The sequence below is a fragment of the Diplodia corticola genome (genome assembly GCF_001883845.1).
Source record: "Diplodia corticola strain CBS 112549 chromosome Unknown scaffold61, whole genome shotgun sequence".
In the NCBI taxonomy this organism is placed as follows: Eukaryota; Fungi; Ascomycota; class Dothideomycetes; order Botryosphaeriales; family Botryosphaeriaceae; genus Diplodia; species Diplodia corticola.
In genome coordinates, this window is record NW_017971540.1 from 174106 (window position 1) to 200995 (window position 26890).

The window sequence follows — 26890 nt, forward strand, 5'->3', positions numbered from 1 at the left end:
GGCTCGAGATGCCTGAGATATCACACAAGCGTGCAGACACGGCTCCAGAGATTTTGTGAGAGATACGTGACGTTCAGGGATGCGTGAGCGTGTAAAGTGAGTGGGGACGAGGAGATGAGTTGAGGAGGCGGCAAAGGTCGTTCGCGGCCGGAAGACTTCCGTCGGTGCCTGAACGGGAGAGGAAGTCGCGGGCGGGCGTTTCTGCCGCTGCGCGCCAACATCTACTAGGTCACAACCAACCCACAAGGCGACGGAAGAAACACCATTGAGTCAATGAATGCATTGTGGTAACGCAAGAAGTACCGACAATGGTGGGAGTCTTGAGCGCGCATGTGCTGCGATGAGCACACTGAAGAGCTTCGCGCTGATGTTACCAGCCCATTCAACGTAGTCATATGTCCCAGGCAGCAAAATGCCCTGTAAAGATACAGATGGCTGTGGTGTATGCGGCTTGAAACAGACTGTGGCTGCGACGAAGAGTGAAGACTGCGATTGTTGTCTATTGGGGCGCGTTGGTTCTTAAGAGTGACTAATAGTGAATTAAATAGCGCTCGTTGGTGGACTTTTAAGATTTGGGCATCTGGTTGTAGCACAGATTTGTCTGGGCACTTTGATATCTTTGCGGTCGAAAGTTAAGAAAGATGAGAGTGAGGCACAGCAGTCATGGCCTTGCCACTTATGATATTACATTTCATGTGGTCAGCTGCCTTTGACCAATTAGAACTTCTTCGGTCGTTTTGCACCAGATCGGTGGACGTCTACGGGAGCTCAGCATCACCAAGATATCCGATGCAAAGTCGATACCAGTCCCTTCACGCCGTCAGGATCCTGCCGAACCAAGCGCCAATGGCCCCTACTTCTTCATGCCAGTCCTGTGCGCGGAACGGACCGCTCCATAGCCCCGCGCCCGGTCTTAGTCTAAGGCCAACCCTTCGCTCGCCCTCGTCTTCGCTCCCCGTGTTCCTGTTCACACTTCGCTTGACCCGCTCCACGAGTTCTTTTCCCTGATCCAACAGTATCGACTCTTCCCCAACGCTGACACTGAGCACCGGCAGTCTCAGTCCGCTCCCTGTCGGCGGATAGATGCGGCGCGACCTGCGTCTTTCCTCTATCACAGGCTCGATGCTGTCCATGATATTGAATTCGCTGGGAGTCTCGGAGGCCCAATCATCTTCAGTCCTGATGGGCACCGAATAGCCGAGTCCTGGGGTTCGGAAGAAGTGGACGGGAGATGCGAAGCGGTCAAAATAGGCGTCATGGTTGGGGAAAAGCATGTTGCGGGCGTGCGCCATTGCCGAAACAGGGAGAGCGGGGCTGTGAGCATAAGCGTCCCAGGACGAAAGCTGAGCGACAGGGGTCTTGGTGAGCTTATTTTTGACGCGTGCGCGGCCCCCGCCCTCTGTGGAAATGGCAGGATCATCAAAAGCGAGTGAGACATTTTCTGCGTCGGCGTCTTGGTGCAGCTCCCGCAGGTCCGAGGGGAAGATCCAGTCGGCGACGGGGTTGTTCACAGCAGCGGCCACGATGCGATCGGAAGCCATCTGGCACTCGGTCAGGGCGAGCATGGTGGCCAGGCTGCCGCCGATGAGCTCGCCGCAGACGCCGATGCGGGCGAGGTGCGGCCTGGTGGGGGTGCGGTGCTGGGGCTGCGAGGCAAGGTGCTCCAGCACCCAGTCGTATGCGGTGAGCACATCGTGGACGGGGGTGGGGTACTGATGCTCGGGGCTCAGCCGATAGTTGACGGCGACCACGGTGGCGCTGGAAGCTTGCTGGAGCCGGTGGAGAATCGGGTCCTGGTCGAGTGGCGCGTCGGGTGATAGCGGCCCTGGGGGCAGGAACAGCAGAATTGGCGAGGGCTGTTGGCGTTGCAAGATGCTGGGTGGGCATAGCCATGTCAGCATCAGCAAAGGAGCGGCTGTGCGCGCAGGCGGCGTTACCTCAGGTGCACGTCTCCGTTGGATCTGCAAGCGACCTGCACGTCGTGCCTGGCTGTGGAGTAGCCATGACGCCCGCAGCGCGGCAGCACAGAAGGCAGCACGCAAGAAGGCAGCACGCAAGAAGGCAGCGCCGTGCCCGCTCCGCCGAGGCTGCGGTGCGGACGGCGCGGGCGACAAGCAGCCCAGACGCAGCGGCGGCGCGCCGAGGGCGGCAGAGGTGAGCGGAGCATGAGTCCAGCGTCAGCGATAGGGTATGGTTTGGTCCAGGCACCCAAAGGGGCATGCCCGTCAATCAAGGCAAATTGCTGCGCCTGGCCCAGGCCGCAGCCCGTGCGCGCCACCCACTCGTGCCCCCAACGCGACCTGCAGCAGCGAGAAGGGAACACCCCGTCCGGGCTACCAACAAGACGCCTGCCCGCCCGCGTCCACTCCTGTCCACCGCTCGTCGCCCGGTGCTGCTCCCTCGAGCTCCGTCCGCACTCCGCCTGCGTCTTCGCCCTCGGCCTGCACTCCGCCGCGCGTCGATGCTCCGTGGCTCCCATCCGCCGCTTAAAATTAATCCGAGGCCCGTGTCAGCCAGGTCCACTCCGCCTTTTCACTGCCCCAGCCCTGCGCGAGCCCGCGAGCACCAATCCGGCGCGACTGTCACTCCTTTGACCGCCCCCTCGCCCCAAGCCGCGCAGCTTTCTTTTCTGCTCGCTGCTCCTGAATTGCTCCAGGGTCTGATCGCCGTCGTCTTGTCTGCGATTCGCGACGCTTCAAAGCACAGCCTCGCTGCCACGCTGCCCTACCTAATCGATACCCTCCATCCGTCCTTCCCCGCGTCACAAGCCCACTGCGCCGCACACGCACCTCGGTCGCTGAGACGCCAGCCTTATACCGCACACGCCCGCACGGCCTGCCCTCCCTCTCCATACCACACCTCAGGAACACCGCGACCATGGCTGAGGGTAGTCGGTTACGGGGCTTTTGCACCCTTCTGCGGAACCTTCTCCTCGCCGCCCTGCTGTACACTTGCATCCTCAGTATAATCAACCTCGCCAAGAACCCCTCCTCGCGCCCGACTGGCAAGCTCGGCATCCCGGCCTTCCTCGGAAAGTCGGGCCCTGTCGACTTCATCAAGCCGACCAAGTCTGGCGTCCAGGTCAAGTTTGCCGGCTCGCCCTCCAGCATCACCATCAACCCGCACGCCAACGTCTTCAATCGCCCCGACAGCGCCGTCGCCCCCAAGGATGACTTCCTTGGGCCCAGACCCCACGTGGATACCGAGGCCGACCTGAAGCTGCTGGTGGAAGAGTGCAGGGGATCATACCTGGGAATTGAGAAGATGCGGAATGTTTTCGACTGCTTGCAGTTCTTCGCCAACGAGGAGCACCGCTACTACCAGCTTCCCGCAGACGGGAAACGCGCGAGTCAGCAGAACCCCCAGAAGGCTGAGTACAACGACGCGGATGGATACGGGAACACTTTGAGCAGCTACACGCCCATTTCTAACGCTACCAAACCATCCAAGGATTCCATTGGAACATGTCCTGGCCCCATTGTGCCCTACCACACTTATTGGACTGGACCCGCCACCTGGAGAGTCGAGGTTTTCATCAAGAGCTACTTGTACACCCAGAACCTGGCCTGCTCGCGCCTCTACATCTGGCTGGACTCGGACAGGAACCCGAATGCCGTTGACGATATGCTCCAGCGCGATCCTCTCTTCGCTCGTTTTCTCCCCCTTGTGGAGCGCGGCGATATCAAGGTTGTTGGCTGGAAATTCCCTTCCCGCATCCCGCTCCCGAGCAACGTCGACCACACCGATGGCATCGGATACTCACGCGGCAAGCCGAATGCGAAGGGCGAGGTCACTATCGCGGAGGGTGTGATTGAGGATAGGACCGGGCAGCAGTGGCTGGCTTTGACCGCAAAGCAGATGACTTTCCTGCCTGTTGCCGTATCCGACGCCGTCCGCTTCGTCATCCTGCACATTTACGGTGGCGCGTATTTCGACATGGACGTTCTCATGCTCAGAGACATGCGCCCCCTGTTTCTGCCGCAGAACCATTCCTTCGCCGAGCGCTGGGCAGCCCACCCGCACCCCGGTGACTACAACACGGCTATCATGTCCCTCACGGCAAACTCGTCGCTTTCGTCTTACCTGCTTCGCGGTGGTGTGCGTATGGGAGTCAATTTCCACCCCCGCGTCATTGGACGCATGGCGTGGAAGGATGGACGTGACCAAGAATTCCTCATGCTCGAGACGGCCGCTTTCGACCCTATCTGGACAGAGTTCAACTGGGACCGCGAGGGAAGGTGCACTGTGCCGTGCTTCACCGACTACAGCCAGGCTTTCAAGGGTAAAGCTGGCGTAGTCAAAGATGAATGGCAAAGTTACGATGGATCGCAGCTTGGGCTCGTTGATCTGTCTCAACAAAAGCCCAGGACCAGGGTTGAAACTCAGAGCGTTGTTGAGGGCCGTACCCCGGGCGCGGATGATGTCAGAGAGGAAACGGAGGTTCCGAGCTCATCCGCCGCTCAGCAAAAACCCGGTTCCACTTCTTCTGATTCTTTCTCCACTACCAGTGCTGAGGAGAAGCAGCTGAGGGAGAAAGGTGTGGTTGCTGAATACATATTCGAGGAGGACAAATTCCCGCCGAACAACCGCACGCTGGAGAACTTTTTCAAGGGCGCTTGGACGTACCATATCCACAACCAGGTTAGTGATATCTACAACGAGATGGGACTAGCGCACAGTACTAATATGATAATATAGTGGCTTAAGCACCCCGAGCCGTCTTCCTGGATCAACATCATGGAGATCGCGCACGACGGCTTCTTTGCCGGTATGCGCACGAACCCCTACGGGGAATCCTGGGATGGACCGGACCTCATGCCTTACAACTACTGGCCAGAGTTTGTGTGATCGGCAGAAGCCGCATATTATTTACTGTTCGGCCCCTCAAAACAAAAAAAAGATACAAACGACAACATACGACCTGTACAAAGACACCACGAACAGACACCTCCATATGAGTCAATTCCGCAACGTTATCATTCTTCGGTGGCATTGTCCGTAACGCCATCAGCATTGTTCTTCAAAGTCCAGCGGATAAGCTACCAGTCGGCGCGATAGAGGAGTTTTACTTGGATCGGAAATTCGCACACATGACCGCTTCTCACTTTCCAGCTTCCACGGCCCCGCCAGCGCCGCTCGAAATCCAACCAATCTCTCCATTGTTACAACACATTCCAACATCAACGCGACGTAGAGAGAAACGGATCCGGTGGGTGGTCGATACAAAAACTCGTCATGAGTGTTATTTTGTCCCTTTTCTATTGTTCTTGGCCTTATTAGGCGGCGTTCATGTCATCCCCAACCGGGATGAGATATCAGGCGGGTGTTTTGAAAATCTAATTCCTTTTTACAACTTCAATACTTGCGCGTCTCTGTCTTTTTCTTCTTGAATATCGACAAAGTTGGCTCGTGTGCGTTTGCAAATTCTGACATTGTTCTATCAACCCTTCTTCTAGCGAGTTGCTGCCGTTCTACGCGCTTCTGCTACTCATTTAACAAACTTTTTTATCGATCCGGCTCTTTTTGCCCTTTCTTCACTCTTCTCTTCTTTGCCGGACTTCGATACCCCCACCTTTTTTTTTTCCCCTTCCAACTAGAACGCGCTACCTCCCGCTTATGGCGAAGTAGCGTTCCGTTTTTCCTCCTCCCCCTTCTCTTCTTCCGCCGCCCTCTTGATGACAACATCGAAGAACACGTAGAGAATCGCAACCTTGTTGGGGTTCTTCCTTTCCCCCGGAAACTTGGTTCCAGACGGCGCTGTAAAAAAGACTTTTATATCCACCTTGTTTCATCTTCTTCGACATCTCTCGCTATCTTCCGCAACTTACTTTTTGAGCATTCTTGTACAGCCGCTGGTCTGTTCATCACATTTGTCTATCATGTTTTAGTGCTCTTCTTTTCTACTCGTTTTTTTTTTTGAAGCTTTTTAAGTTAGCAGAAGCAACGGCAGCAGAATAAGACGAGTGCTTGAAATCTTTTGGTCGTTGGATTTTTCTTAGATTGTTTTTTGGAAAGGGAAATAGATGATACGATAAGAGAAACGAAGCACCTTACCATATGCATATGCGCGTGCTACTCAGGACGTCACCTAATTCGTGCTTTGCGTGAGGGAGGTAGAGACGAATATGTCTATTAGTCCAGAGGGCGTGCGACGCAGCGGGCGAGCCATCCGCCAAGTCAGACTGCCATTTTATTTTATTTTTCCGGGAGACCGTCTCCAGGTGATAAAACTACATTACATGATGCGATTTTACCACTGCCTCTTTTAAAAGAAAAAACGATCGTCTTCAAGAACATGTGAGCGCACGCGCGACGAGGGGAATCATTCCCAGCTGTCCTTCAAAAGGTGAACAATCATACTACATGCTATTACTTTCTCAGTGTTTGTGGTGATAGAGAACACGGCTGACGGTGATGTTAATATTGGTGATGGGGTGGGGTACTCGGGGTAGTGATTCTCATACAAGCCCAGTGTGAGAGGGAAATTCTTGTGAGATGATGCCGGAAGTGCAAGGGGGCGAACTGGAAAACAAAATTCCCGCCATAACTACCACTCATCCTGATCCTGCCTCCTATCCGCTAACTCCTATTGATTCTTCGACAACTTTCTCCTTTCTTCATGCCCGTTCAGGTTGTCTCCATTATAGCTCGATCAGCGCCTCTTCCTTCGGAGCCTGCGGTTGATGTTGAGGCGCACTCGGGAAAGAATCTGCAGCGTAGCCACCCGCGGTCTGCTGTGGTGGATATGCGTACTGCTGCGGCGGCGGCTGTTGCCAATAAGGTACTTGCTGAGGGGGAGCAGCCTGCTGCTGCGGCGGTTGCTGCCAGTATGGTTGCTGTGGGGCCTGCTGTTGCGCCTGCGGGGGCGGTGCCTGGGACTCCTGTGGCGGCTGTTGAGGAGGTTGCTGGTGGTAGAGTTGTGGCGAGGAGGGCTGCGGAGGCTGATGTTGTTGTTGCGGAGGAGCAGTTGGAGGCGCACTTGGCTGTTCGCTGTTGTAATAGTAGGCAGCACTGGGCTCGTCGGGAATCGATGGCTGAGACGGAGCATACTGGCCAGCCGGAGGGGCAGATGGCTGTTGTAGATTCGAAGATCGGCGCTGGAGCTGTGGAGAAGCCGAGCCCTCGGAAGCCGGAGCTTGCGGGTATGGGACGTTAGGTTGTTGTTGTTGTTGTTGTTGTGGGGGTTGTTGTGCACCGTAATACTGCTGCTGTTGGAATTGCGGATCTTGATGTTGAGGGAAACCCTGCGGTGGCATCGAGGTCCGATTCGGCACGTATGGTTGCTGCTGTGGTTGCGCGTACTGGTTGTATGTAGGTTGTGGGGGAGCGTAGGGGTCGTTGTTTCCGCTGTAGAAGCTTTCTGCGCCGGAAGGACCATCCGCCGCGCCGGACGAAATGCTGGGGTAAAGATTCGAAGATGGACGTGGCATGCTTGGCTGGAAACCATAACTAGCGTGGGTATAGGTATTCGACAGACGCTCTTCAAGCATACGATCGTAATAACGAACAACGGTTGAAAGCTTTGCATGAAGATCAAGAAGTGTGTCATGCTTGCTCATGGTCTCGCCATATGTCCTGGCAAGCTTTGGGCGTAGCTTTCCAATGCTCTCGTACAACTCCTGGATTTGTGGTTCCCGGAGAATGGTTCCGGGCGGCTGGTGCTGAAGTCGTTCCACCAAGGTAGCAAAAAGACTGATGTTCTCGGCTTCGGAGGGACTAAGCTCGTAGTCATTCCGCGGTGGTATCGCAACCGCGCTGCCGTTTGAAGACGATGTCTGTTGCTTGAGTTGGGCCGCATGCTTCTTCTTTTGTTCCTCCATGTCAGCAATAGACGCCGCAATGGCAGCCTTGAGGTCCGCATCCTCTTCCTCCTCATTCTGAGCACCATCCGGCGGCTTCGACTGGACTTGTGGCTGAGGAACATAGCCCGATGCGGTGTTTGCCTTGACTTCCTCCAGACTCATTTCCAGCGCTCTCTTGAGATCCGCATCGAAACTGTCCTCCACCCGTGCGCTCCTCGGCTCGAGAGAGCCTTGGTATAGCGTCCTGGCTGGCTTCGAAGCATCGAACCCTTTCGGCACAGGAGTTCCCCGATTCTTATCGGTAAGCTTAATATAGCATCCATCGTCCACGCGCACTGGCTGCATTATTCCAAGATGGGGGAGAGCGAGGTTCTTGCTGGAGCACGAGCCGCAGAAGACGCCTCCACAGTTGCGACAGTGGTGCTTTCGATTGGTAAAGGTGAAGGCGGTCCGGCATCGCAGGCAAACGTCGGAATCAGTCCACTCGGGGGGCTAGCAAAGAGACCATTAGCGAAAGGTCTGGATGTATGAGGGGAAAAAAGGTCTTACCGCGCTGCTGTCAAACATGCTGCTAAGAACCTCCTGGCGCGGCGGGAAATGGAAGCCTTCGCGCTGCAGCGACCTGTAGATCTCAGGAATGTAGACGAGCTGGGGACGGCCTTCGGCGGCGATAGCCCAGGTTTGTATCAGCTCCAGTATCTTCTCCTTGACGTCCTGGTTGACTTCTGCGGGGCCGTATGCCTTGAGCAGCGAAACGAGGTTGTCCATGAACTCGCGCGACGCGATTTCAATGATGAAGTGGTCACCGCCGTTCTTGACGCACGTGTCGGTAAGCTGCAGGGCAGACAGTCAGCAATCGGATCATCACAGTGGGGCGCTCAGGCGGAAGGATTCCATACGTTGAGGGCGGCCAGCTGCACGTTCGGATTCTTGTTGCCTATCCGCTTCTTGATGGACCGCATGGCCTCCTTCGGCTGGACCGTCTTGGACCGAATTATGTCGGAGATCTCGAGGTTGAGCGCGATGTCTTCTCTGCGGGCCAGTCAGCAGGCGGCGTCGGGCAACAGCAAAGCAGTCGTACAAGCTAGAAGAGGTGGCACGCTCGACCTGCTCGTCGAGAGCGGAGTTGGAGGACGCGAACCAGCCCGCCATGACGCCAGTGGGAGCTGCGGGGCGGCGGCAGAGGCAAGGAATGCGTTGAGGGTCGCGGGGAGCCCAGGCGGCGGGCAGTCGAGGGGTGTACGGCGTTGGGGGCTCTGAGGCGCGATGTTGACGAGCTTGAGGTTGGAGAGCGGCAACGTAGGTACTCTACTCACGGTAGGCGGCTGCACCGCCGCCGCCCGACCAGCCGGCGTCATCGCGGCGGCGGCCACGGGCCAGCCCCAGCTCTAGCTGAAGCCCGACCGCCTGCTCCCCGCGCACTCACACCCAGCGGCGCTGACACCCAAGGCTCCAGTAATTCGTGCCTTGCGCCACCCAGAAAGCCGCAGGTCGTCGCCTTTAAGCGGACGGCTGCACGCGCGTCCAAGCGCTGGTGCCGCCGCGTGCACATGGACTTGGGCCTGCGCCTCGTCACCGCTGTGGCGCCGACATCGTCATCTGGAAGCTCAACCACAACCACAGTCCGAAGCCCTCCTCCACGCCTGACACCTAAAACACCGTGAGGCACCCACACTGTCCTCAACGCCTGCCGCCGCACTGCCTTTCCGCATCCGTCCGCTCTGCCGCTCTTTCGCGCGCTCTTGCTGCCGCGCGCTCGCCTGATCGCTGCACTCCCGCCCGAGCTCACCGCGGAATCGTCGTGGCCTGTATTCGTATCCTCGGCGCTTGGAACCGCGCAGATCGCCGCAACGAACACAACACAGCCCTGCGACCCGAACGGGCCTCTCTTCCCGCCGTCCTGATCATGTCAAGCTGTGCTGTGTTATAAACAGCAAAGTTTCGCCCCCCGCCTGCCCATGCGCTGCGTCTCAACCCCACCATGAACGGTTACAGGCCAACCTCCAGCGGCCTGGGTTCCCACGGTCGGCCGGACAATGGCTATCACAATGGCGCTACCAGTCCTACACCGCGGGCCATGCCGCATATCAATGATCTCAAAGCGCGCGCCGAGGAAAGGCTCCGGACCGCCCCTCTGGCCGTAAGTCCGCCGCCCCGCGCTCCGAGCAAGACTGACCGTCGCCGCAGATTGATCGCATGCTCGAAATGGCCGAGCAGTCCAGCAAGCAGATAGACTCTTTTCTTGACTTCCGTCGCCCAGATTTCGCCTATCTCGAGTACATCGTCGCCTCCGAACTCGTCTTCAACCGCATTCCCAATTCTCGCGATGCCCCGATCGTGAAGGAAGATAGAGGCACAAGATATCAGAGACACAAGACCCTTGTTAAGGTACGTTATTGCTTCGGAGTGGCTACACTTCCGTATGGTAAGACTCGAGATAACCTGACCCAGAGCAGTACCTGTCGGACAGAGCAGACCGCTTGGCGAACATCAAGGAGATCATAATAAACGACAACAAACGGAGCGGAGTTCAGATTAGCAGTCAGGCCAATGGCTCCCCCGAAGCGCATGCACGCCATGCCAGCGTCCCTGCCATATCGAGCACCGCCGACCCGAACCCAATCCCGAACCCACGATTCTCCATGCGCGACGAACTTTTCCTTGATACCGGCACAAGCACTTCTGGTCACTCTCCCCGGGGGTCTATTGACAACGGCTCAGAAGGTCTCTCAGGCCGGTCCACGCCCCTCAGTTCTGTTGAGTCCCCGCGGCCTCGTCCGCCAGCGAACCCGAAACCACAGAACATGCATGCACGCGCACTCCAACACAATGGATCTCCCGCCGGCCTGAACAGTCAAGGCGATGCTTTGAGTGAACGCTTTGCCCGTCTGCGGGCGTCAGGGAACAGTCCAACTACTAGCCGGCCTGGTTCGATACAAATGCCTTCGCCGTTAGATTTCAACGGCATGATTCCTGGGGTAACTTCAAAGCCACTGGGCCCACGCGCTATGCCAAGTATCCCCTCGATGCCCGAACGCCCACCGAAACTACCGCTCGATACCCGGTTTGCGGCCTCCATGCCAAAAGAGCCATGCGCCGCGTACAGTCCGGCGCGCAACATGCAGACTCCGGCGAATGTTGACCCGCCACGAACAACTGCTAGGAGCTTAGTCCGCACGAACTCCATTCCCACGTCGAGCTTGTCTGCCCAGGCACCGAACGGAGATTCTGAATCCTACTTTCCAAGGCCTTCGAGTCAGCAGGGCGTGATGAGAAGAAAATCACTCCACGCGCCACGGGAATGGCAGATCAGTGCTGAAAAACTTTTTGATTACTTGAAACCTTATAACGTGTTGGTCATTGACGTTCGGAATAGAGAAGACTACGACGACGGCCATGTTTACGTTAATTCCATAATGTGTATCGAGCCCACCGCGCTGCGACCCAACATGTCTGCCGACCAGCTTCAAGAGGCCCTTGTCCTCTCGCCAGATATCGAGCAGGAAATGTTTGATCGCCGGAACGAATTCGACTTGGTCGTCTATTACGATCAATCAACGCCCGCTGCGGATTTCCTCACAAAGTCCTCCCGAACGCAGCAGGAGTCCGTTCTGAAGTATCTCTACGACGCGCTTTACGAGTTTAATGCAGACAAACCCCTTCAAAGACCACCAATTTTCTTGATGGGCGGTCTCGATGCATGGGCCGATCTGCTTGGTCACGGTGCATTGAAAACCTCGAATACCGCGGCCATCGTCACCGAACAACAAGACAACAAGGTTGGACGGCCGATACGCCGGGTGCCGGTCGCCAGCAACGGATCTCGCTTGTACCTGCAGAAGAAGAGGATGCGCGACTACAACCCGTTGGATCCAGAAGAGGAGCGGAAGTGGCTGGAGAAAGCCAGGGGTGAGAGGCCACCGACTGTACCGCCCCAAGAAGCTGGCGAAGATGGAACTGTGGACGAGGAAATACCCTATTACCACAACACGGAGGAATTCATGCGGCGATTCCCAGATGCTTCTGCGATCGGTCCTCAGTCAATGACTGCGGTTGACCAGAGACGTCCATCACAAACAGCTCTATCACAAGCACCTCCATTGCCACCACCTTCGCGACCAACTTCGCGGCCACCTTCGCGAGCAGCCCCGGCAGCCCCGGCAGCGCCCAGCTACCCCGGAGCATCCATGCCATCGATACCTTCAAGGCCACCTCCTGCAGCGCCTCGGGTCAACTACAGCGGTGCACATGACAGAGCTCATCCCCAGAACCATGTTGCTACGGCACGATCATCCCAGCTTCCGGCGTATTTCCCGCCTAGTCAGCTGCCGCAGAACACTCGCCTGCCGAGAACTGGTCTGATCAACTTCGGGGTTACCTGCTACATGAACGCGACCATCCAGTGCTTGAATGCGACTCTTCCGTTGACGAGAATCTACAAGGATGGCACCTTTGTCAAGTACATCCAAAAACAGAACTGGAGGGGCTCAGGAGGCATCATGTCGGAAAACTACGCCACTTTGATTCAGAACTTGTGGGTTGAGGGAGGCGGGCCGTGCCGGCCCAAGACATTACGGGTGAGTTAACTTTTGCCATGTATGCTAGGATGTTACCTTGTTCCAAGACTTACGGGATTTCCAGGAACTTTGCGCTCGTATGAACCAGGAGTGGGGCTTTGATCGTCAGCAAGATGCCAAAGAATTCTTCGACTTCCTGGTCGACATTCTCCATGAAGACATGAACGTCAACTGGTCACATCCACCAGCACAAACACTGACCGAAAAGGAGGAAGCGCGACGAGAGAGTCTGCCAAAGTCGTATGTGGCAGGCATTGAATGGCAGCGCTGGTCCATGCGCGAGCGGTCGATTATCAGCGAGCTTTTCGGTGGCCAACACATGTCGCGCCTCCGGTGCACAACGTGTGGGTTTACGTCGACCACGTACGAAACCTTCTACAGCATCAGCGTGGAGATACCGCGGGATCGTCCGGCCGACATTCGCGACTGCCTCCGGTCGTACTGCTCGGAAGAACGGCTCGCGGGCGACGAAGTCTGGCGCTGCCCTCGCTGCAAGAAGGAGCGCGAAGCCACCAAAAAGATCACCATCACGCGCGCTCCACACTACCTCGTGATCCACTTCAAACGGTTCTCGGCCTCGCACACGGAGCGGGCCCGCAAGGTGCGCACGCCCATCGAGTTCCCGCTCAACAACCTGGACCTCGGACCCTTCATGCTGCCGCCCATCACGCCGGCAGAGGAGACGCACCTGCTCACGCAGCGGCCGAACGACGGCGCGGAGCACCTGAGGTCCATCAAGTCGGACGAGCGCATGACGGCGCCGTACAACTACAACGCGTACGCGGTGATGCGGCACCTGGGCGCGACGCTGACGAGCGGGCACTACATCGCGCTGCTGAAGGACGCGGCGAGGGGCTGTTGGTGGCAGTTCAACGACCACCGCGTCACGGAGTTCCAGCCGGAATCGCTGAGGCGCGATGAGAGGCTGCAGAACGAGCAGGCGTACATTGTGTTTTATGAGCGGGAGAGGCTGTTTGGGCGATGAGTTTGCGGGGTTTTATCTCACGGCGATGGGGGGATGGGAGCTGGGGGAGGGAGATCCTTTTACCTTTCTCGAAGCTTTCATGGAGCTTTTTTTTTTCTTTTCTTTCTTTGCTCCTCCACCCCTTTTGGCTTCGATGGCGTTGTATGATACCTCTTTGTGGTGTTGGTCCTCGTCGGTTGCTCTCTATCTCTCAGTGTACTACCCACCTTCTGTTGGTGGATGCATCCAATGAAAGCGTGGTGGCGAGTGGTTGGTTGGTCGGCAGTTGGCGACTTTTTTTCTTGTAGCATTTCTGGACCAGCCTCCTTTCTTTCACATTCTCCCCCCGCTACTATCATTCGCATTGGCATTGGGTTGGGACTGGATGGGATATTTGGGGACGCGGAAAAAGAGAGAAGGCAAAAAAAGCATATATGACGACAACGGATTGATTTGATTATGATTGCGACGGGTAATGTGAGTTGTTGCGACTTCTGTACGGTATTTGTGATTGTTGGCGGGCGTTCTTGATTTACGGGGAGCTTGGGGAAAGAAATACCTAGGGAAGAGAGGAGAGGAAACGGCAGCCGGCCGGTACATACAAACCACTTGCCGATGGCGGAGTTAGCTCGGAAGTATCAAGGACGTATCAAAAAGGTCGCTGTTCGTAAGGGGAGTATCTGCCGTACTCGTTGTGTTTGGCCATTTTTCTTGCGCCATTCAGCAGGCACATGAAACGAGGTCGGAAGCGCAGCGGAAGTCCTTCTGACACACGAGCTGCACCCTCTGCTCGAGTGCCCAAGCCAGACGAAACGAGCAGTCGTAAGTAGCCAGCTGGCGGGGGAGGTGAGGTGATGATCGGTTCTCCTACGGAAGAGCGGAGTGGAGCAGGCAAGCGACCAATAACGCATGGCCGGATGACAGGGTCTGGGGCAACGATAAGGCAGCGGGGAAACGCGGAAGATCACGAGTTCGGGGCAAGAACAGGTGTTGGTGTGAGTTAGCCGCGGGGATCGCGCTCCACACAATATCCACTCCATTTGCCCGCAGCCGAGAAGCTCAGCCCAAGCTCCTCCCCGGGTGACGTCACGCTAATAATTAAATACCACTTGCTCCCACACGCCCCCTCCACTGCAACAACTTCCAACTCTCTCCCTCAACAACTCTGCGCCCCTACACATCAAACCCCATCTTGAGACCTCAATCCTCGCACACCACCAACACCACCCACCGAAACAAACAAGAAACCGCCGCCAGCAAACCACCAACCCCCCATCAGCGCCGCCGCGCCTACCGAAACACAACCACCAACCAACCAACCAACCAACCACTCCACAACCCACCATGTCCACCTCCCCCATCCTCCGCCTCTCCACAACCGCCACCCCGCGCGCCCTCCGCGTCTCCACCTCCCGCCTCTCCGTCGTCATCAGCAACAGCGTGCCGCAACCCTCGACCACGACGACAACCCCCCAACGACGCTCCTTCTCCGCATCCGCGGCACAGCAGCAGGGCGGCCTCAAGGAAGACGCGCCGCAGGGCGACGAGCAGGCGCAGGTGCGGAGGCAGCGCGAAGGGAAAGGCAAGGGGAAGGGCGAGTGGCAGGAGGGGTTGGCGTCGAACAGCGAGGTGAACGTGCGGGCGGATAGGGAGGCGGGGGCGGTGCGGGATCATGGGGAGCATATGAGGGAGTTGCAGGGGGTGGGGAAGGAGAAGGGGGAGAAGGAGAATCGGGAGGTGTGATGGAGAGGGTTGCGGATTTTTTCTTTTCTGCTCTTTTTTTTTTTGGGAGGGGAGCGGTGGCGCAAAAGCGGGGTGAGGTTTTGATGTTGGCTTGTTTTTGTTCTCTCTTTTTTTTTGTGGTGTCGACTGTGGGGGGTATATAGAAGTAGAAGACTTAAGATGAGATATGAGATGACAAATGGGGGGATATCTACTTGTAAGAGAGAGAGCAAAAAAAAAATAAAGCAAAAAGAGAACCGAATATACCACAATGCACCCAAGTCCTGCTTCGTATGACATGGCTTCGTAAGAATGAAAAGGCACCCTCCTCTTTCTCCCCTCGTCCTCTGATTCCTCACCACTCACCCCTTCCTCACCAACATGCAGCCAGAACCGCCGCTCCCCGCTCAGCCCTTATACCCAAACACCTTATCCTTCCAACTCCTCGCCACCGGCGTCTCCACCGAAAACGCGCTCATCGTCGGCTTCCCGCCCCTCCCCGCACCACCACCGGTCTGCTTCCTCCCACCGTCCGACGACACCCCCTTCTCCAGATCCCGGTTGCGGTCGGCCTTCAGCCTGGCAGCGGCGTTGTTGGTCGACCGCGGCGGCGACTGCATGCGCACGGCGGTGCGCCTGTTTTCGCGGGCAGCGCCGCCACCACCAGTGCCGCCGTTCTTGGATGTGTTGACGGCGGTGGTGCTGCGGCCGGTCAGGCGGCGCGAGACGCGCTTGAGCGACTTGCGGACCTCCCATTGGCGGCGCTTGGCGAGGAAGAAGAGGACGGTGGAGACGACTGTGTCTGTCAGCAGAGGAAAAGAGAGAGAGAAAGAGAGAGAGAGAGAGAAAAGGTCAAGACTCACTTCCACCGACAGCGACGACGACGACGACGACGATGATGGCAATCATGCCGCCCTTTGACAGCTTGAACGAGCCGGAATCCGGGCCCTCGGCGCCGGCGGCGCTGTCGATGCCGCTGGATGAATCATCGCTGCTGGATGAGGACGATTGGTCTGTGGAGGTGTCGTCGGCGGCGGCGGCGAGGAGGGCGAAGAGCGCGAGGAGCGCGGTGAGGAGGAGGCGGCGCGTCATGGCAGGTGGTAGGTAGTTATTTTTTCTCTTTTTCCAGTCTTCCTCTTTCTACACCTCTTTTTGGCCTCCCTTGTTGATGGATGGAAGCGGCTCTTGCTCAGCACAGAGCGTCCCGAAGCGATGGAAACGAGCGGGGCAGGTAGGAGCGCTTTTGCTGGAGAGGACTGACAGGGCTGGACCGGCAGGTGGATCGAGGCGCGCGCGTGTGGTGGTGGGAATTAAGAATCGGGCAACCCAGCCTTTCCCAGCGGAGAAGGCCAGCGCAAGAAAAGCGGCACAGCTCACACCTTTGTAGTCCCCCCAGAGTACTTCCCACTCGACGCAGCGCACATGGCGCTCGGAGCGAGACCGGGGCGGTGCAGGTGCAGGGAAGAGCAGGGAAGAGAGCCAGCGCGGGCGGCTATCACAGCTGGCGGTCTTGGCACCGGCGCAGATGCAGGAACGCTGGGCGGCTGCGCGGGGTGTTGGCGGCGAGCGATTGGTCGTGGTGTGGGCGGCTAGAGTGAGAGATGCGCGGGCGTCGATTGTGCGGCGACGGGCTTCTGCGCCCTGATTGGCCAGCCGCCGTGTGATGCTTATTTTTCCGCCTGTGCGTGCGCCGACGAGTGACACGCCCGAACACTCTCCCCTCCCCGGCCGCCTGCGACACCACCCACGCCCAGTCGCCGCCCTGCCAATGCTTGGTGAAGCCCCGTTGCTTATAAGTGCGCTGCGCTGCTGCTGCTGCTGCTGCTGCTGCTGCTGCTGCTGCGTGCCCCGGACCAGCCACTCGGCGTGTGCTTGCTGCACATCCTGCATCCTGCCGCGGTTGCCATTTCACATCACCCCTCCCGTGTCTGGGCATATCGAAATCGGCCCTCTACCCTGTACGAGGTGCCCTTGCCTATCGATTATTGCTCCGCCCCGTTCTTCGACCCGCCGAGGTGCGCTACTTGGAGTCAGCAGGCCGACAAACTTATTGGCAAAGAACCGATAGGTGGACTCACTTTCTCAAAAAGGCATATCCAAGGGAACCGATCTGCAGAAATTCTCCTTCGCTTGGAAAAGACGCTGTGATTGCCGAGGCGTGGCTCATACGCACCGCCTTCGAGCACTTGCAAATCGATGCATTCATCCATGCCACTTAGACTTCTAATTTGAGATACACGTCGCTAACACCCCTGACAGCATACAAGTGTTTCTCAACATAACACCAGTTCTTTAGATACTTGCATAGGAGCCATCATCGATTCAGAATAGAAGAGGGTACCGCTCTCGAATAAATGTTTAAACCATCGAACCGTGGTGCCCGATTCGAGCAACAAATTCGTAGCGTGTCGGAAGCTCAATGAGTACAGCATCACAGAACAATGCAACACCGACACTCTGACTCTGTCTTGTCGGTCTTCTTCACCTTCTTCTTAGTCTTCTCTTCTTTCTTCGCAAAATTCTGGCCGTGTCCCCCGCCGTAGTCGCCGAGAGAGTACACAGACGACCCTGATGAACGGCGCCCTCCCCAAGATTCGTACACCACCCCTGATGAATGACTTCTCACATGGCGCCTAGGCGGGAGTTCGCCGAAAGAAGGAGGGAGGTGCCGGGGTCCAGTGTATACAGGTGGAGGTGGAGGGCCCGGAAAGAGAGACAGGGGTCCCAAATCCGTACGAGGCGGGCCGGGCCAGGGTCCGCCCCAAGATCCGGGGGGGAATCCACGTTCGCCGGGAGGGAGGTTTTGGGAGATCTCTCGGGGTCCGTAGCCATCGTAGGGTGAAGGTGGCCGGATTATTTCCATTGAGTTGGAGTGGTTTCTTGGTGCTTTGTTCTCGGTGGTTTCCTAGGCGATGAAACTAGTTTTTTTGAGGAGTGTGGTGGGCGGTAAGATTATGCTACCCGATATGGAACTTTATATAGCAGGGCTTTTGGTAAATCACTTTATGCGCAAAAGTCTCCGTGTTTTCTTCTGACACATGTCTCTTTATCATCCACTTCGTTGTGCTGCGGCACGGGAAGGGAGCCACAGAACAAGTCAAAAGAAATGTGAGTGGCAGCAAACGCTTCATAAAGCTTTCCGTTGCGGAAACCTGCTGGTGACTGAAGCAAGGACGATCTGAGACTACGTGGCCAGGGACTTTGAGGTGCTGTCTTCGATGGGCAAACGACCAGCTTTCCACCTCCGCCTTTTGCAGCTCATGATGCTGCCATCACATGCTCCTGCCAAACGGATATTCGAAGGTGGGGGTTGGGGTAACGCGACCCCGCAGAGCTCCCCAGAACCCCGCGCGTCATCGGCAAGTTCCAATCAGTAGGTACTGAGGAAAAGGTTCAAAAAGCTAACTTCATCTGTATTCCCGATAATCACAGCAATTCATCACCACGAACCGAAGATCATCTACTTCATCTTACATCAAAACACCACGCCCACCATGAGCACCGACCCAAAGCTCGACGCCCTGCACAAGCAGCTCTTCGACGAGGGCTTGAAGATGCGCCGCAGCGTCGTGGGCGACACATACGTCGACCGAGCCCTCGCCAACGGGTCGACCGAGTTTTCGAAGCCCGGCCAAGAGCTCACGACCGAGTGGTGCTGGGGCTACGCGTGGACGCGGCCGGGGCTGGAGAAGAAGCAGCGGAGCCTGCTCAACATCGGCATGCTCATGGCCCTCAACCGCGCCCCCGAGCTGGCCGTGCACATCCGCGGCGCGAGGAACAACGGCCTCACCGAGCTGGAGATCCGCGAGGCCATTCTGCACTGCACCACCTACTGCGGCGTGCCCGCCGGCGTGGATGCGATGAAGACGGCCGAGAGGGTGCTGGACGAGATGGCTGAGAGGGGCGAGATGGCACGGGAGCTAGGGAACAAGGTTGCGTGAACAGACGGGCCGATCTGCGTTGTTGGGCGTAGGAATCGACAACAGTCGAAGATTGTACATACGTGTGCATAAATATCGGTATGGCTGTTACCGAGGCGGGGAAACAATACCCCTCAGCCAGCCTCGTCTATCTATCTACTTATCTGTGCTTCCCCGCATCTCCGCATTCCCCTCCAACAAATTTTGGCCTCAGCGGTTTCGCAGCCTCGATTATGCCCCCGCCGGGCCTGCTTGAAGGAACGGCTGGCCACGACGAAGCCCGGCCGACGCCCTCAAAGAAGCCCAAGCGCTTCCAATGCACCCGGTGCCAGAGGCCTTTTGCCCGGCTGGAACACTTGCAGCGCCACGAGAGAACCCGTAAGCATGGCCCGATCCCAACATCCCTCGAGTCGTCTCTTACCGATCCCCCTAGACACGCAGGAGAAGCCGTTTCTCTGTGAAAAGTGTGATTCCCGTTTCACGAGGAGGTAGAGCGCCAATTGAATCCCTGACATCTCATCGCTGACTTGTCTCGCGCAGTGACCTCCTCATTCGCCACGAGCGGCTTTCACATGACAAAAACGGCTTCAAACGGAAGTATGCCAAAGACAAGGCTGATTCCTCCGACGACTTCAAGCAGCCTCCACGCGTGAGGATTACCTCGATCAGAGATGGTGATAGTCAAGAAACAACAAGTGACGGCCGTTCCAATTCACCAACCGTGACGCCATTCGCTGTAGGCATGCTTGCACGCGCGACAATCCCAATGGACACGAGCTTCCACTCTCCATTGGCAGCCTTGTCGTTTGCCGCTGAACAAAGCGCATTCCGAGATGCCCTCGCTGCCTCCTCGACTCAGGCCTCCAGGGTTACGCCTGGCATGAACTCTGAGCCCGTGGTGCAAGCCAATTCATTGCCAACGTCTGCGGCAGCACCGTTGGCAGACCAAGATATTCCAGCAGCTTTGGACGATGAGCCACTAGAATCATACCGTTTCTCGTCCACCGTTACTGCCGAACAGCCAGTACCCTTGTTTTCTCCCGAGCCAGTCTTGAATCCAACCGAATATGAAACACCACATGCGCATCCGGTCTTCAGCCAAAGCCGCAGCCTTGACGAGTCAACCTCCCCGAGACCACTCTCAAACATCTCGAACATGGACAGACAAGATATCCTGAGCAGGATGGCAGAATTCGTTTCCGTAGTCCCTTCTGGTTTCCGACTGCCCTCACGACTTGCACTGTCTCGATACATTGGCGCATACATCGCCAGCTTTCACCCACACTTGCCCTTTCTTCACATCCCCACAATGACGGTAGAGAATACCTGCGTGGAGCTTCTCTTGGCCCTCGCCGCTGTTGGAGCTCAACACTGCTTCGAAGAAGAGAAAGGGATTGAACTGTTTCACACGGCTCGAGCCATCGCAGCCCAGCGCATCACCCGGAGGGATGTCGGCCTCGCCAACCCCGACAAAGACTCGCTCTGGGCCATGTCGGAATCGACACGAAGCAGTTCGACAGACGGAGCAGACCTCATGCAAACCGCCCAGGCTCTCCTGGTGCTGATGGCAACGGCAACCTGGGCCAGACGCAAGGAAATCCTTCGCGAAGCTCTCGCAATCCAAAGCATCCTAGCAACACTTGTCCGTGACGACGGCCTCCACAGCTCGCCGTATCCCCCAGACATAACGTGGGAGGAGTGGGCCCAGCAGGAGTCGCGCTTGCGGACCAAGTTCATCGTCTTCTGCTTCTTCAACCTACACTGCATCGTGTACAACATCCCGCCACTGATCCTCAACTTGGAGCTCAAGATGCAACTCCCATCCAGCGCCGCCGAGTTCGAGGCCACGTCAGCCGCCTCGTGGGACGCCGTCCGCAAACGCACCGCCGCCACCGCCTCGACTCCTCCAACAACCGACTCCTTCCAATCCGCGCTCCGCCGCCTCTTCTCGCCCAGCAACCGCGACATCTCCACCTCCACCCCCTCCTCCCCCCTCAGCAACCACATCCTCATCCACGCCCTCCACCAACACATCTTCTTCGCCCGCCAAACCGCGCCCCCCTCCTCTCCCTCCTCCCTCCCCACCACCACCACCACCACCCCCACCGAGTCCGACGCCCTCCCCCCCTCCACCGCCTCCACCCTCACCCACGCCCTCCGCACCTGGCAACGCCACGCCTCCCCCTCCTCCAATGCCCCATCCCCCTCCATTTCTTCCCCCCCATCCCCCCCAACCATCCCCTTCGCCAACACCGCCCTCCTCCGCCTCGCCCACACCCGCCTCCACACCGACACCAGCCCCGCCGCCCGCGCCGCCCTCGCCTCGCGCGACCCGCGCGCCGTCGCCCGCGCGCTGCGGGAATGGCGTGGACCACCGTTATCCTCTTCCTCCTCTTCCTCCTCCTCCTCATCGCTATCATCATTATCGAAAATGACGGCGGGGTCAATGTCGACGGTGCCGCCGGTGGTGCGGCACAGCGTGCGGGCGTTGGGGGCGGTGGTGGAGGCGGCGGGGCTGCCGGTGGCGGCGACGGTGGGGAGGGCGCCGGTGGCGGCGTGGGGGGTGGAGTATTGGGTTGTCGAGATGGAGTGTGCGGTTTTGTTGGGGAAGTGGTTGGAGGGGGTGGCGGGGGAGGCGGATCAGGGGGCGGGGGTACCTGGGGGTGGTGGTGGTGGGGGAAAGGAGGAGGGGGTGGCGCAGCAGGAGCGGCGGCGGGTTGTTGGGGTTGTGAGGGGCTTGTTGGAGGAGACGGAGTTTGCGGTGGAGGGGGGTGGTGAGGAGGAGGGGGAGGAGGGGGAGGGGGGGATCGGCGCGGAGGTGGCGAGGCGGTTGGGGGCGGGGGTGTTGAGGGTTTGGGCGGGGGTTTTTGGGGCGGCGCAGACGTGGCCGGTGGTGGGGGTTATGGGGTGTTCGTTGGGTATTTATGCGGACATGATGGAGTTGGGGCAGGTAGACTAGGTAGAGGGCAACTAGAGGAAGAGGAAATATTGCGATTGTGTCTAGCAGACCTGAAAAAAGAATAATGCAAGCACGTCAAAGAAGCTTTGAAGATGAGTGCCAATGTGACCAAGATCGTGGAAGTGATCGAACTGACGACTACGCTGGGCATCTACGGTTGCGTGCCACTGCTTGTTGAGGTCAAAAAGGAGGAGTGAGTCTACTGAGTACAGCGGGCGCCACATTTGACGAACACCCCATGAGCATCGTAGGAGAAAGGGGGTTTTGGAAGCTCTGCATGGGTGTACCTTTTTGAAGCTGCAGGGTTTGACGGGTAATGGCCGCCCTGCAAGAGGCTTGTCAAACTCATGATCATGTAATTGACAACGCTATGAGAAAACAGTATATAAGCTCGGAGTATTGTCCTCAGTCACAAGGTTTCTGTGCACACTCAACCTCGGCATGCTTTCCACTGCTGACTTGAAAAGATCATGTTTGAGCCTCAATTGATCACATTGTCACACAGTGACATAAGCAGAACAAGAAACTCTTCCCGAAAACACATAGTCTGCTCAAAGCATGCTCTGTCACTCCGCTTCGCAGTCTACCTACCCCTCACCCGCCTCCAAGCAGAAACAACTATAAATACCAGCCCTTCCCCCCTTCCACCACCCGCCACAAACCCACATCCACCGATGCGCCCACCGCACAACCCACACAAAAATCCCACACCATGCCCGACAACGACCCCGACAGCCCCACCCTCTCCCCCGGCTCCATCCCCCCCTCCCCCCTGCCCCGGCACCATCCCACCTACTACCCACCCGACGCTTGGGCAACCCACCCCTTCCCAGCATGGCCACATCCCGGCGACCACCCCCCATGGACGTATTTCCCGCCACCACCGCCGCCACCGGCTTGGCCTTACTTCAGAGACGCCGCCCCTCTGCTGGATCACGATGTCGGAAACTACCGAGGACCTTGGTTGATCGATGAGTGGGGCCGCCCCGTTTGGCCGCCGAACGCCGTCCCTGGCGCTGGCGCTGGCGCTGGCGCTGGCTGGCAGTGGGGGTGGCCGGCGGTGCCGGTTGGTGCTCCCCGGTGGGGGGGAGTGCCGGGGAATGGTCCGCGGTGGGGGGGAGCGCCGGTTAATGGTCAGCAGTGGGGAGCGCCGGTTGGTGGCGGAGGTCACGGTGGCGGAGGTCACGGTGACCGTGGCGGTGGGGCTGGTGGTGGTGAAGACAACCGCCCGGTCCTGCCGGACCGTGAAGGCCGCTTCCCGACTGCGGCGTATGGCGGGGGTAGGGAGCAGGCTCGGGATCAGTAGGGTAGGGAGTTTTCTGGGTGTTTGCGCTAAGTACCTGCTTTGGCGGGCGGGATGTTGCCTCTAGTATGAGGCCTGCATGGCTCTTCGTATGTACATGGCCTACGTGGCAGTGGTCGGCTTAGCGGAAGAGTTCTATAGCCGCTGCATGGATTTGATTTTGGGAACTTTGTATTCGCAATTGCGTGCTGTTCAGTTCATGTGGAGATCGTTGTCCAGCACTGTCAGTACGTGGTTTGCCATGGAAGTGTTGGTAGAGGTATGTTCGCAACTGCGTCTTCCTGTCATTGTTTTCCGGTCCATGGAGATCTTCCATGCAGCACATGCCCCTCTACTAGTAGTTTCAAGCCTCTTCGAAACTACTAGTCTCTGTCAGCAAGTATCCTGGATGCTGAGGTGCACTGCTGAAGCTCTCGGAATGCCGTACAGGTTCTCCGCAGTGATCACGACCTTAACTCGAGAAATCGATGGACAGTCAGCCAGTCCAATGCTAAGATCCCCCTTCGTTAGTAGGCGCAACCCCAGGATCCTGTGTTGCGTAACCTCTCTTGCCCGTGTCATATGGCCTCAGGACAATGTGAGACAGCAATCAGCAGACTTTCGGAAGTGGACATCTTATTGATATGGTTTCCACCCCGTGGCTAGCTCCTTGCATGCTATACTAAAGAGAAGCGCTGACAAGTCCTTTTCAGCGCCGACCCCGACCAGAACAATAAATTAGAGACTGTAATTGAACATAGTTATGCAGCAATTATGCTTGAAGAGAGGAGGCATGGAGCTTCACTAAGGCTAGCATAAGACTGACCGGAAGAATTTCTTCGTACTTCGAGGTCTATCGACCTGGCTTTCGGGTGCATTGCATCCTCGATCGACACGAAAGCAGATGTTTCACACCGAGATCCTTTACCTGCCCCTCACCTGAGCATTTTCGATCCCCCGTCATGGACCCGGTCTTTGGATGGGCATCCGGGAAAGGGGCGGCGGCCCATCACTGCGGGTATGCAGCATGTGAACGAAACCTACAAAGGTTCCATTTTGTAGGGATTTCTGATGGCAGACTGTGGGCGGATGATCGGAGGTAAAAAGGTGATCAGTGGACTGACAATCTGATGAAGGGCGAAGCCGATGGTGGGGCACATGGTGGGGTTCCCTCTTCCAGTACAAGAATCCTCCCAGCCATCATACGTGACCAGGAATCCCGGTACCGAACCCGGGATAAAATGAAGGGATGACCATTTTTAAACTTCGTATCCGCTCAATGTCACTCTTCCAATGTAACATGGGCATTTTGAAGAAATACCCAGGAGCAATACGGCGCTCACCTCCCTGCCAGAATCCCAAACGACAGACGTCATGACAGATTCTTTCAGCACTCTTAAGTAGGCAGCTTACAAAATTGAGGCTTACTCCATGGTCGTACAAACAAGGGGACATGAAGCGGATAGGAATGCGCTACCGTGAACAGGAGCACCGCCCTTTGTGCTACCATGACAGAATGCCACGAATGCTTCAAGAAGCCGAGACACCCTCGTGAAGCCGCGCTTCCAAAGCGACACGTCAGCACCGTCGGTTAGCTTACAATGCGCGTCTTCAACATCGTTGCCGTGGCCTTGGCTCTCAACTGCCCTACCATTCATGCCAGAAGCCATTTTTGGCAAGCCGAGAAACGCCAGCTCCCAAGTCAGCCTTCGGGAATAGAGACGTTGATTTCACCATCAGGTGCAAAGGTCACGTACAAGCAGCCCGGAAAGCATGGTATTTGTGAGACAAAAGACAATGTGGAGGATTATGCCGGCTACGTCAGCTTGGATAACAAGACAAACATGTTCTTCTGGTGCACATCAGCACGTCCTTCAGTGAAGGCTTTGGTCTGACACCTGCTTAGGTATTTCTCCGCTCGCGATGACCCGAAAAACAAGCCGATGACACTGTAAGTGCCTGTTTTGGCTTGCGCTATCTTTTCGCCGCTGACGTCAATCAAAGCTGGCTCAACGGGGGGCCGGGTAGCGATTCGCTCATTGGCCTGTTTCTCGAGAATGGACCATGCAATGTCACAGAGGATCTCAAAACGCAGTGGAATCCTTATTCGTGGAACGAGGTCTCCAACGTACTTTACCTCTCTCAGCCTGTTGGAGTAGGCTTTTCGTACGAAAGCACCGTGGATGGTAGCTACGACAACTCTACAGGCACCGTGAGCTCTGCCTCCAACCATGACCCTGAAGGGCGTTGGGCACTGGTTGATCCCGACCGCACAAACACCACCGAAGTGGCGGCAAGTGGCGCTTGGCATATCATTCAAGCTCTTTTGGCCGTATCCACAGAGTCGAAAGACACCAGGCTCTCGAACAGGACGTTCAACCTGTGGACTCAGCAATACGGCGGTCACTGTCTGTAAGCCCGTAGCCCCGCAAAGGGCGCCCGCACTAACACAGACATTCTGCCAGATGGTCCAACATTCTACCGGTACTTCAACGACCAGAACGAAGCCATTCAAAACGGCAGCCTCACTGGCTACCCCATGACCATGGACACGCTCGGCATCATCAGCGGGCTCATCGACGAGCGGGTCCAAACTCAGTACTACCCCGAATTCGCCGTCAACAACACGTACGGCATCAAAGCGGTCAACGACACCATCTACGAGTTCATGAAGCAAGCCTTCGAGACCCCCGGCGGCTGCCGCGGCCAGCTCGACGAATGTGCCGCAGGCCTGGCCGCCGACCCAACCAACCAAGACACCTACCGCTTCTGCTCCACAGCCGCAACCTCCTGCTACAACTTCGTCGAAGAGCCCTACTACGACTACAGCGGGCGCGCCCCGCAGGACATCCGCTCGCTGGCCAGCGACTTCCACCTCCCAGGTCCGTCGTCGTCTCCCATCCCAAACCCCCCAACACACTTTCCAACCAGCTAACCCCCCATCCCGCATGCACCAGACTACTGGGTCCAGTTCCTCAGCCTCGCCAGCACGCAGTCCGCGCTGGGGGTCGCGGTGAACTACACGTACGAGAACCTCAACGTGACGCTCGGGTTCGACCGCACGGGCGACGCCGCGTACCCGTACTTCAAGCACGACCTCGAAGACGTGCTGGCCAAGGGCGTGCGGGTGGTGCTGCAGCACGGCGACGCCGACTACGTCGCCAACTGGCTGGGCGGCGAGGCCGTGTCGCTGGCCCTCGACCACGCGCACGCGGCGCGCTTCGCGGCCGCCGGGTACGCGCCGTTCGTGGTGGATGGCGCCGAGTATGGGGCGGTGAGGGAGTATGGGAATCTGAGCTTCGTGCGCGTGTATGACGCGGGCCATCTGACGCCGAGGGATCAGCCGAGGGCGGCGTTGGAGCTGTTTCGGAGGGCGGTGAATGGGTTGGATATTGCGAGCGGGGAGGTCGTCGTGTCGGACCGGTTTAATGGGACGGATGGGCCGGCGAGGGCGACGCATACCGAGGCTTATGGGGCGGGGGAGACGGGTGGGCAGTAGGGTTGGGGGGCTTTTGTGTAGAGGCTTGGAGGGTGCGATTTGGAGCTTGCATACTCTCGGCATCTTTTGTGGGTTGGGTTTCACGCAGAGCTGGTCCGTCCATATGAGTTTGAACCTCAGACGCTCGATCAATTACTCGGCGCTCAATTACGCAGTGAAGGGAGA

The 26890-nt window shown here is 57.5% G+C and overlaps 10 protein-coding genes across 10 annotated transcripts; 7 read left to right on the forward strand and 3 right to left on the reverse strand.

The window, feature by feature from the left end:
* Positions 1-812: 812 nt before the first annotated feature.
* On the reverse strand, positions 813-1901 carry BKCO1_6100056 (alpha beta hydrolase; the record flags this gene model as incomplete). Its single annotated transcript, XM_020278025.1, has 1 exon — positions 813-1901. One exon carries the CDS (start codon positions 1899-1901, stop codon positions 813-815), a length of 1089 nt encoding a protein of 362 aa, XP_020126659.1.
* A 976-nt stretch (positions 1902-2877) lies between these two features.
* On the forward strand, positions 2878-4848 carry BKCO1_6100057 (snorna binding protein; the record flags this gene model as incomplete). The annotated part of the gene is made up of 2 exons (XM_020278026.1): positions 2878-4641; positions 4699-4848. 2 exons carry the CDS (start codon positions 2878-2880, stop codon positions 4846-4848), a joined length of 1914 nt encoding a protein of 637 aa, XP_020126658.1.
* Positions 4849-6641: 1793 nt separating this feature from the next.
* BKCO1_6100058 (ubiquitin binding protein) lies at positions 6642-8954 on the reverse strand (the record flags this gene model as incomplete). Its single annotated transcript, XM_020278027.1, has 4 exons — positions 6642-8294; positions 8352-8636; positions 8702-8834; positions 8884-8954. 4 exons carry the CDS (start codon positions 8952-8954, stop codon positions 6642-6644), a joined length of 2142 nt encoding a protein of 713 aa, XP_020126665.1.
* An 829-nt stretch (positions 8955-9783) lies between these two features.
* BKCO1_6100059 (ubiquitin c-terminal hydrolase) lies at positions 9784-13364 on the forward strand (the record flags this gene model as incomplete). Its single annotated transcript, XM_020278028.1, has 4 exons — positions 9784-9942; positions 9990-10190; positions 10259-12379; positions 12444-13364. 4 exons carry the CDS (start codon positions 9784-9786, stop codon positions 13362-13364), a joined length of 3402 nt encoding a protein of 1133 aa, XP_020126664.1.
* A 1323-nt stretch (positions 13365-14687) lies between these two features.
* BKCO1_6100060 (uncharacterized protein) lies at positions 14688-15086 on the forward strand (the record flags this gene model as incomplete). Its single annotated transcript, XM_020278030.1, has 1 exon — positions 14688-15086. One exon carries the CDS (start codon positions 14688-14690, stop codon positions 15084-15086), a length of 399 nt encoding a protein of 132 aa, XP_020126628.1.
* A 386-nt stretch (positions 15087-15472) lies between these two features.
* Positions 15473-16157, reverse strand: BKCO1_6100061 (uncharacterized protein; the record flags this gene model as incomplete). Its single annotated transcript, XM_020278031.1, has 2 exons — positions 15473-15861; positions 15929-16157. The coding sequence occupies 2 exons, from the start codon at positions 16155-16157 to the stop codon at positions 15473-15475; spliced, it is 618 nt and encodes a 205-aa protein (XP_020126629.1).
* A 2402-nt stretch (positions 16158-18559) lies between these two features.
* On the forward strand, positions 18560-19006 carry BKCO1_6100062 (4-carboxymuconolactone decarboxylase; the record flags this gene model as incomplete). The annotated part of the gene is made up of 1 exon (XM_020278032.1): positions 18560-19006. The coding sequence occupies one exon, from the start codon at positions 18560-18562 to the stop codon at positions 19004-19006; it is 447 nt and encodes a 148-aa protein (XP_020126630.1).
* A 295-nt stretch (positions 19007-19301) lies between these two features.
* Positions 19302-21944, forward strand: BKCO1_6100063 (regulatory protein; the record flags this gene model as incomplete). The annotated part of the gene is made up of 2 exons (XM_020278033.1): positions 19302-19363; positions 19526-21944. The coding sequence occupies 2 exons, from the start codon at positions 19302-19304 to the stop codon at positions 21942-21944; spliced, it is 2481 nt and encodes an 826-aa protein (XP_020126631.1).
* A 712-nt stretch (positions 21945-22656) lies between these two features.
* Positions 22657-23250, forward strand: BKCO1_6100064 (uncharacterized protein; the record flags this gene model as incomplete). Its single annotated transcript, XM_020278034.1, has 1 exon — positions 22657-23250. One exon carries the CDS (start codon positions 22657-22659, stop codon positions 23248-23250), a length of 594 nt encoding a protein of 197 aa, XP_020126624.1.
* A 1577-nt stretch (positions 23251-24827) lies between these two features.
* On the forward strand, positions 24828-26725 carry BKCO1_6100065 (carboxypeptidase s1; the record flags this gene model as incomplete). Its single annotated transcript, XM_020278035.1, has 5 exons — positions 24828-25081; positions 25133-25177; positions 25231-25634; positions 25692-26108; positions 26184-26725. 5 exons carry the CDS (start codon positions 24828-24830, stop codon positions 26723-26725), a joined length of 1662 nt encoding a protein of 553 aa, XP_020126625.1.
* Between the last annotated feature and the right edge of the window lie 165 nt (positions 26726-26890).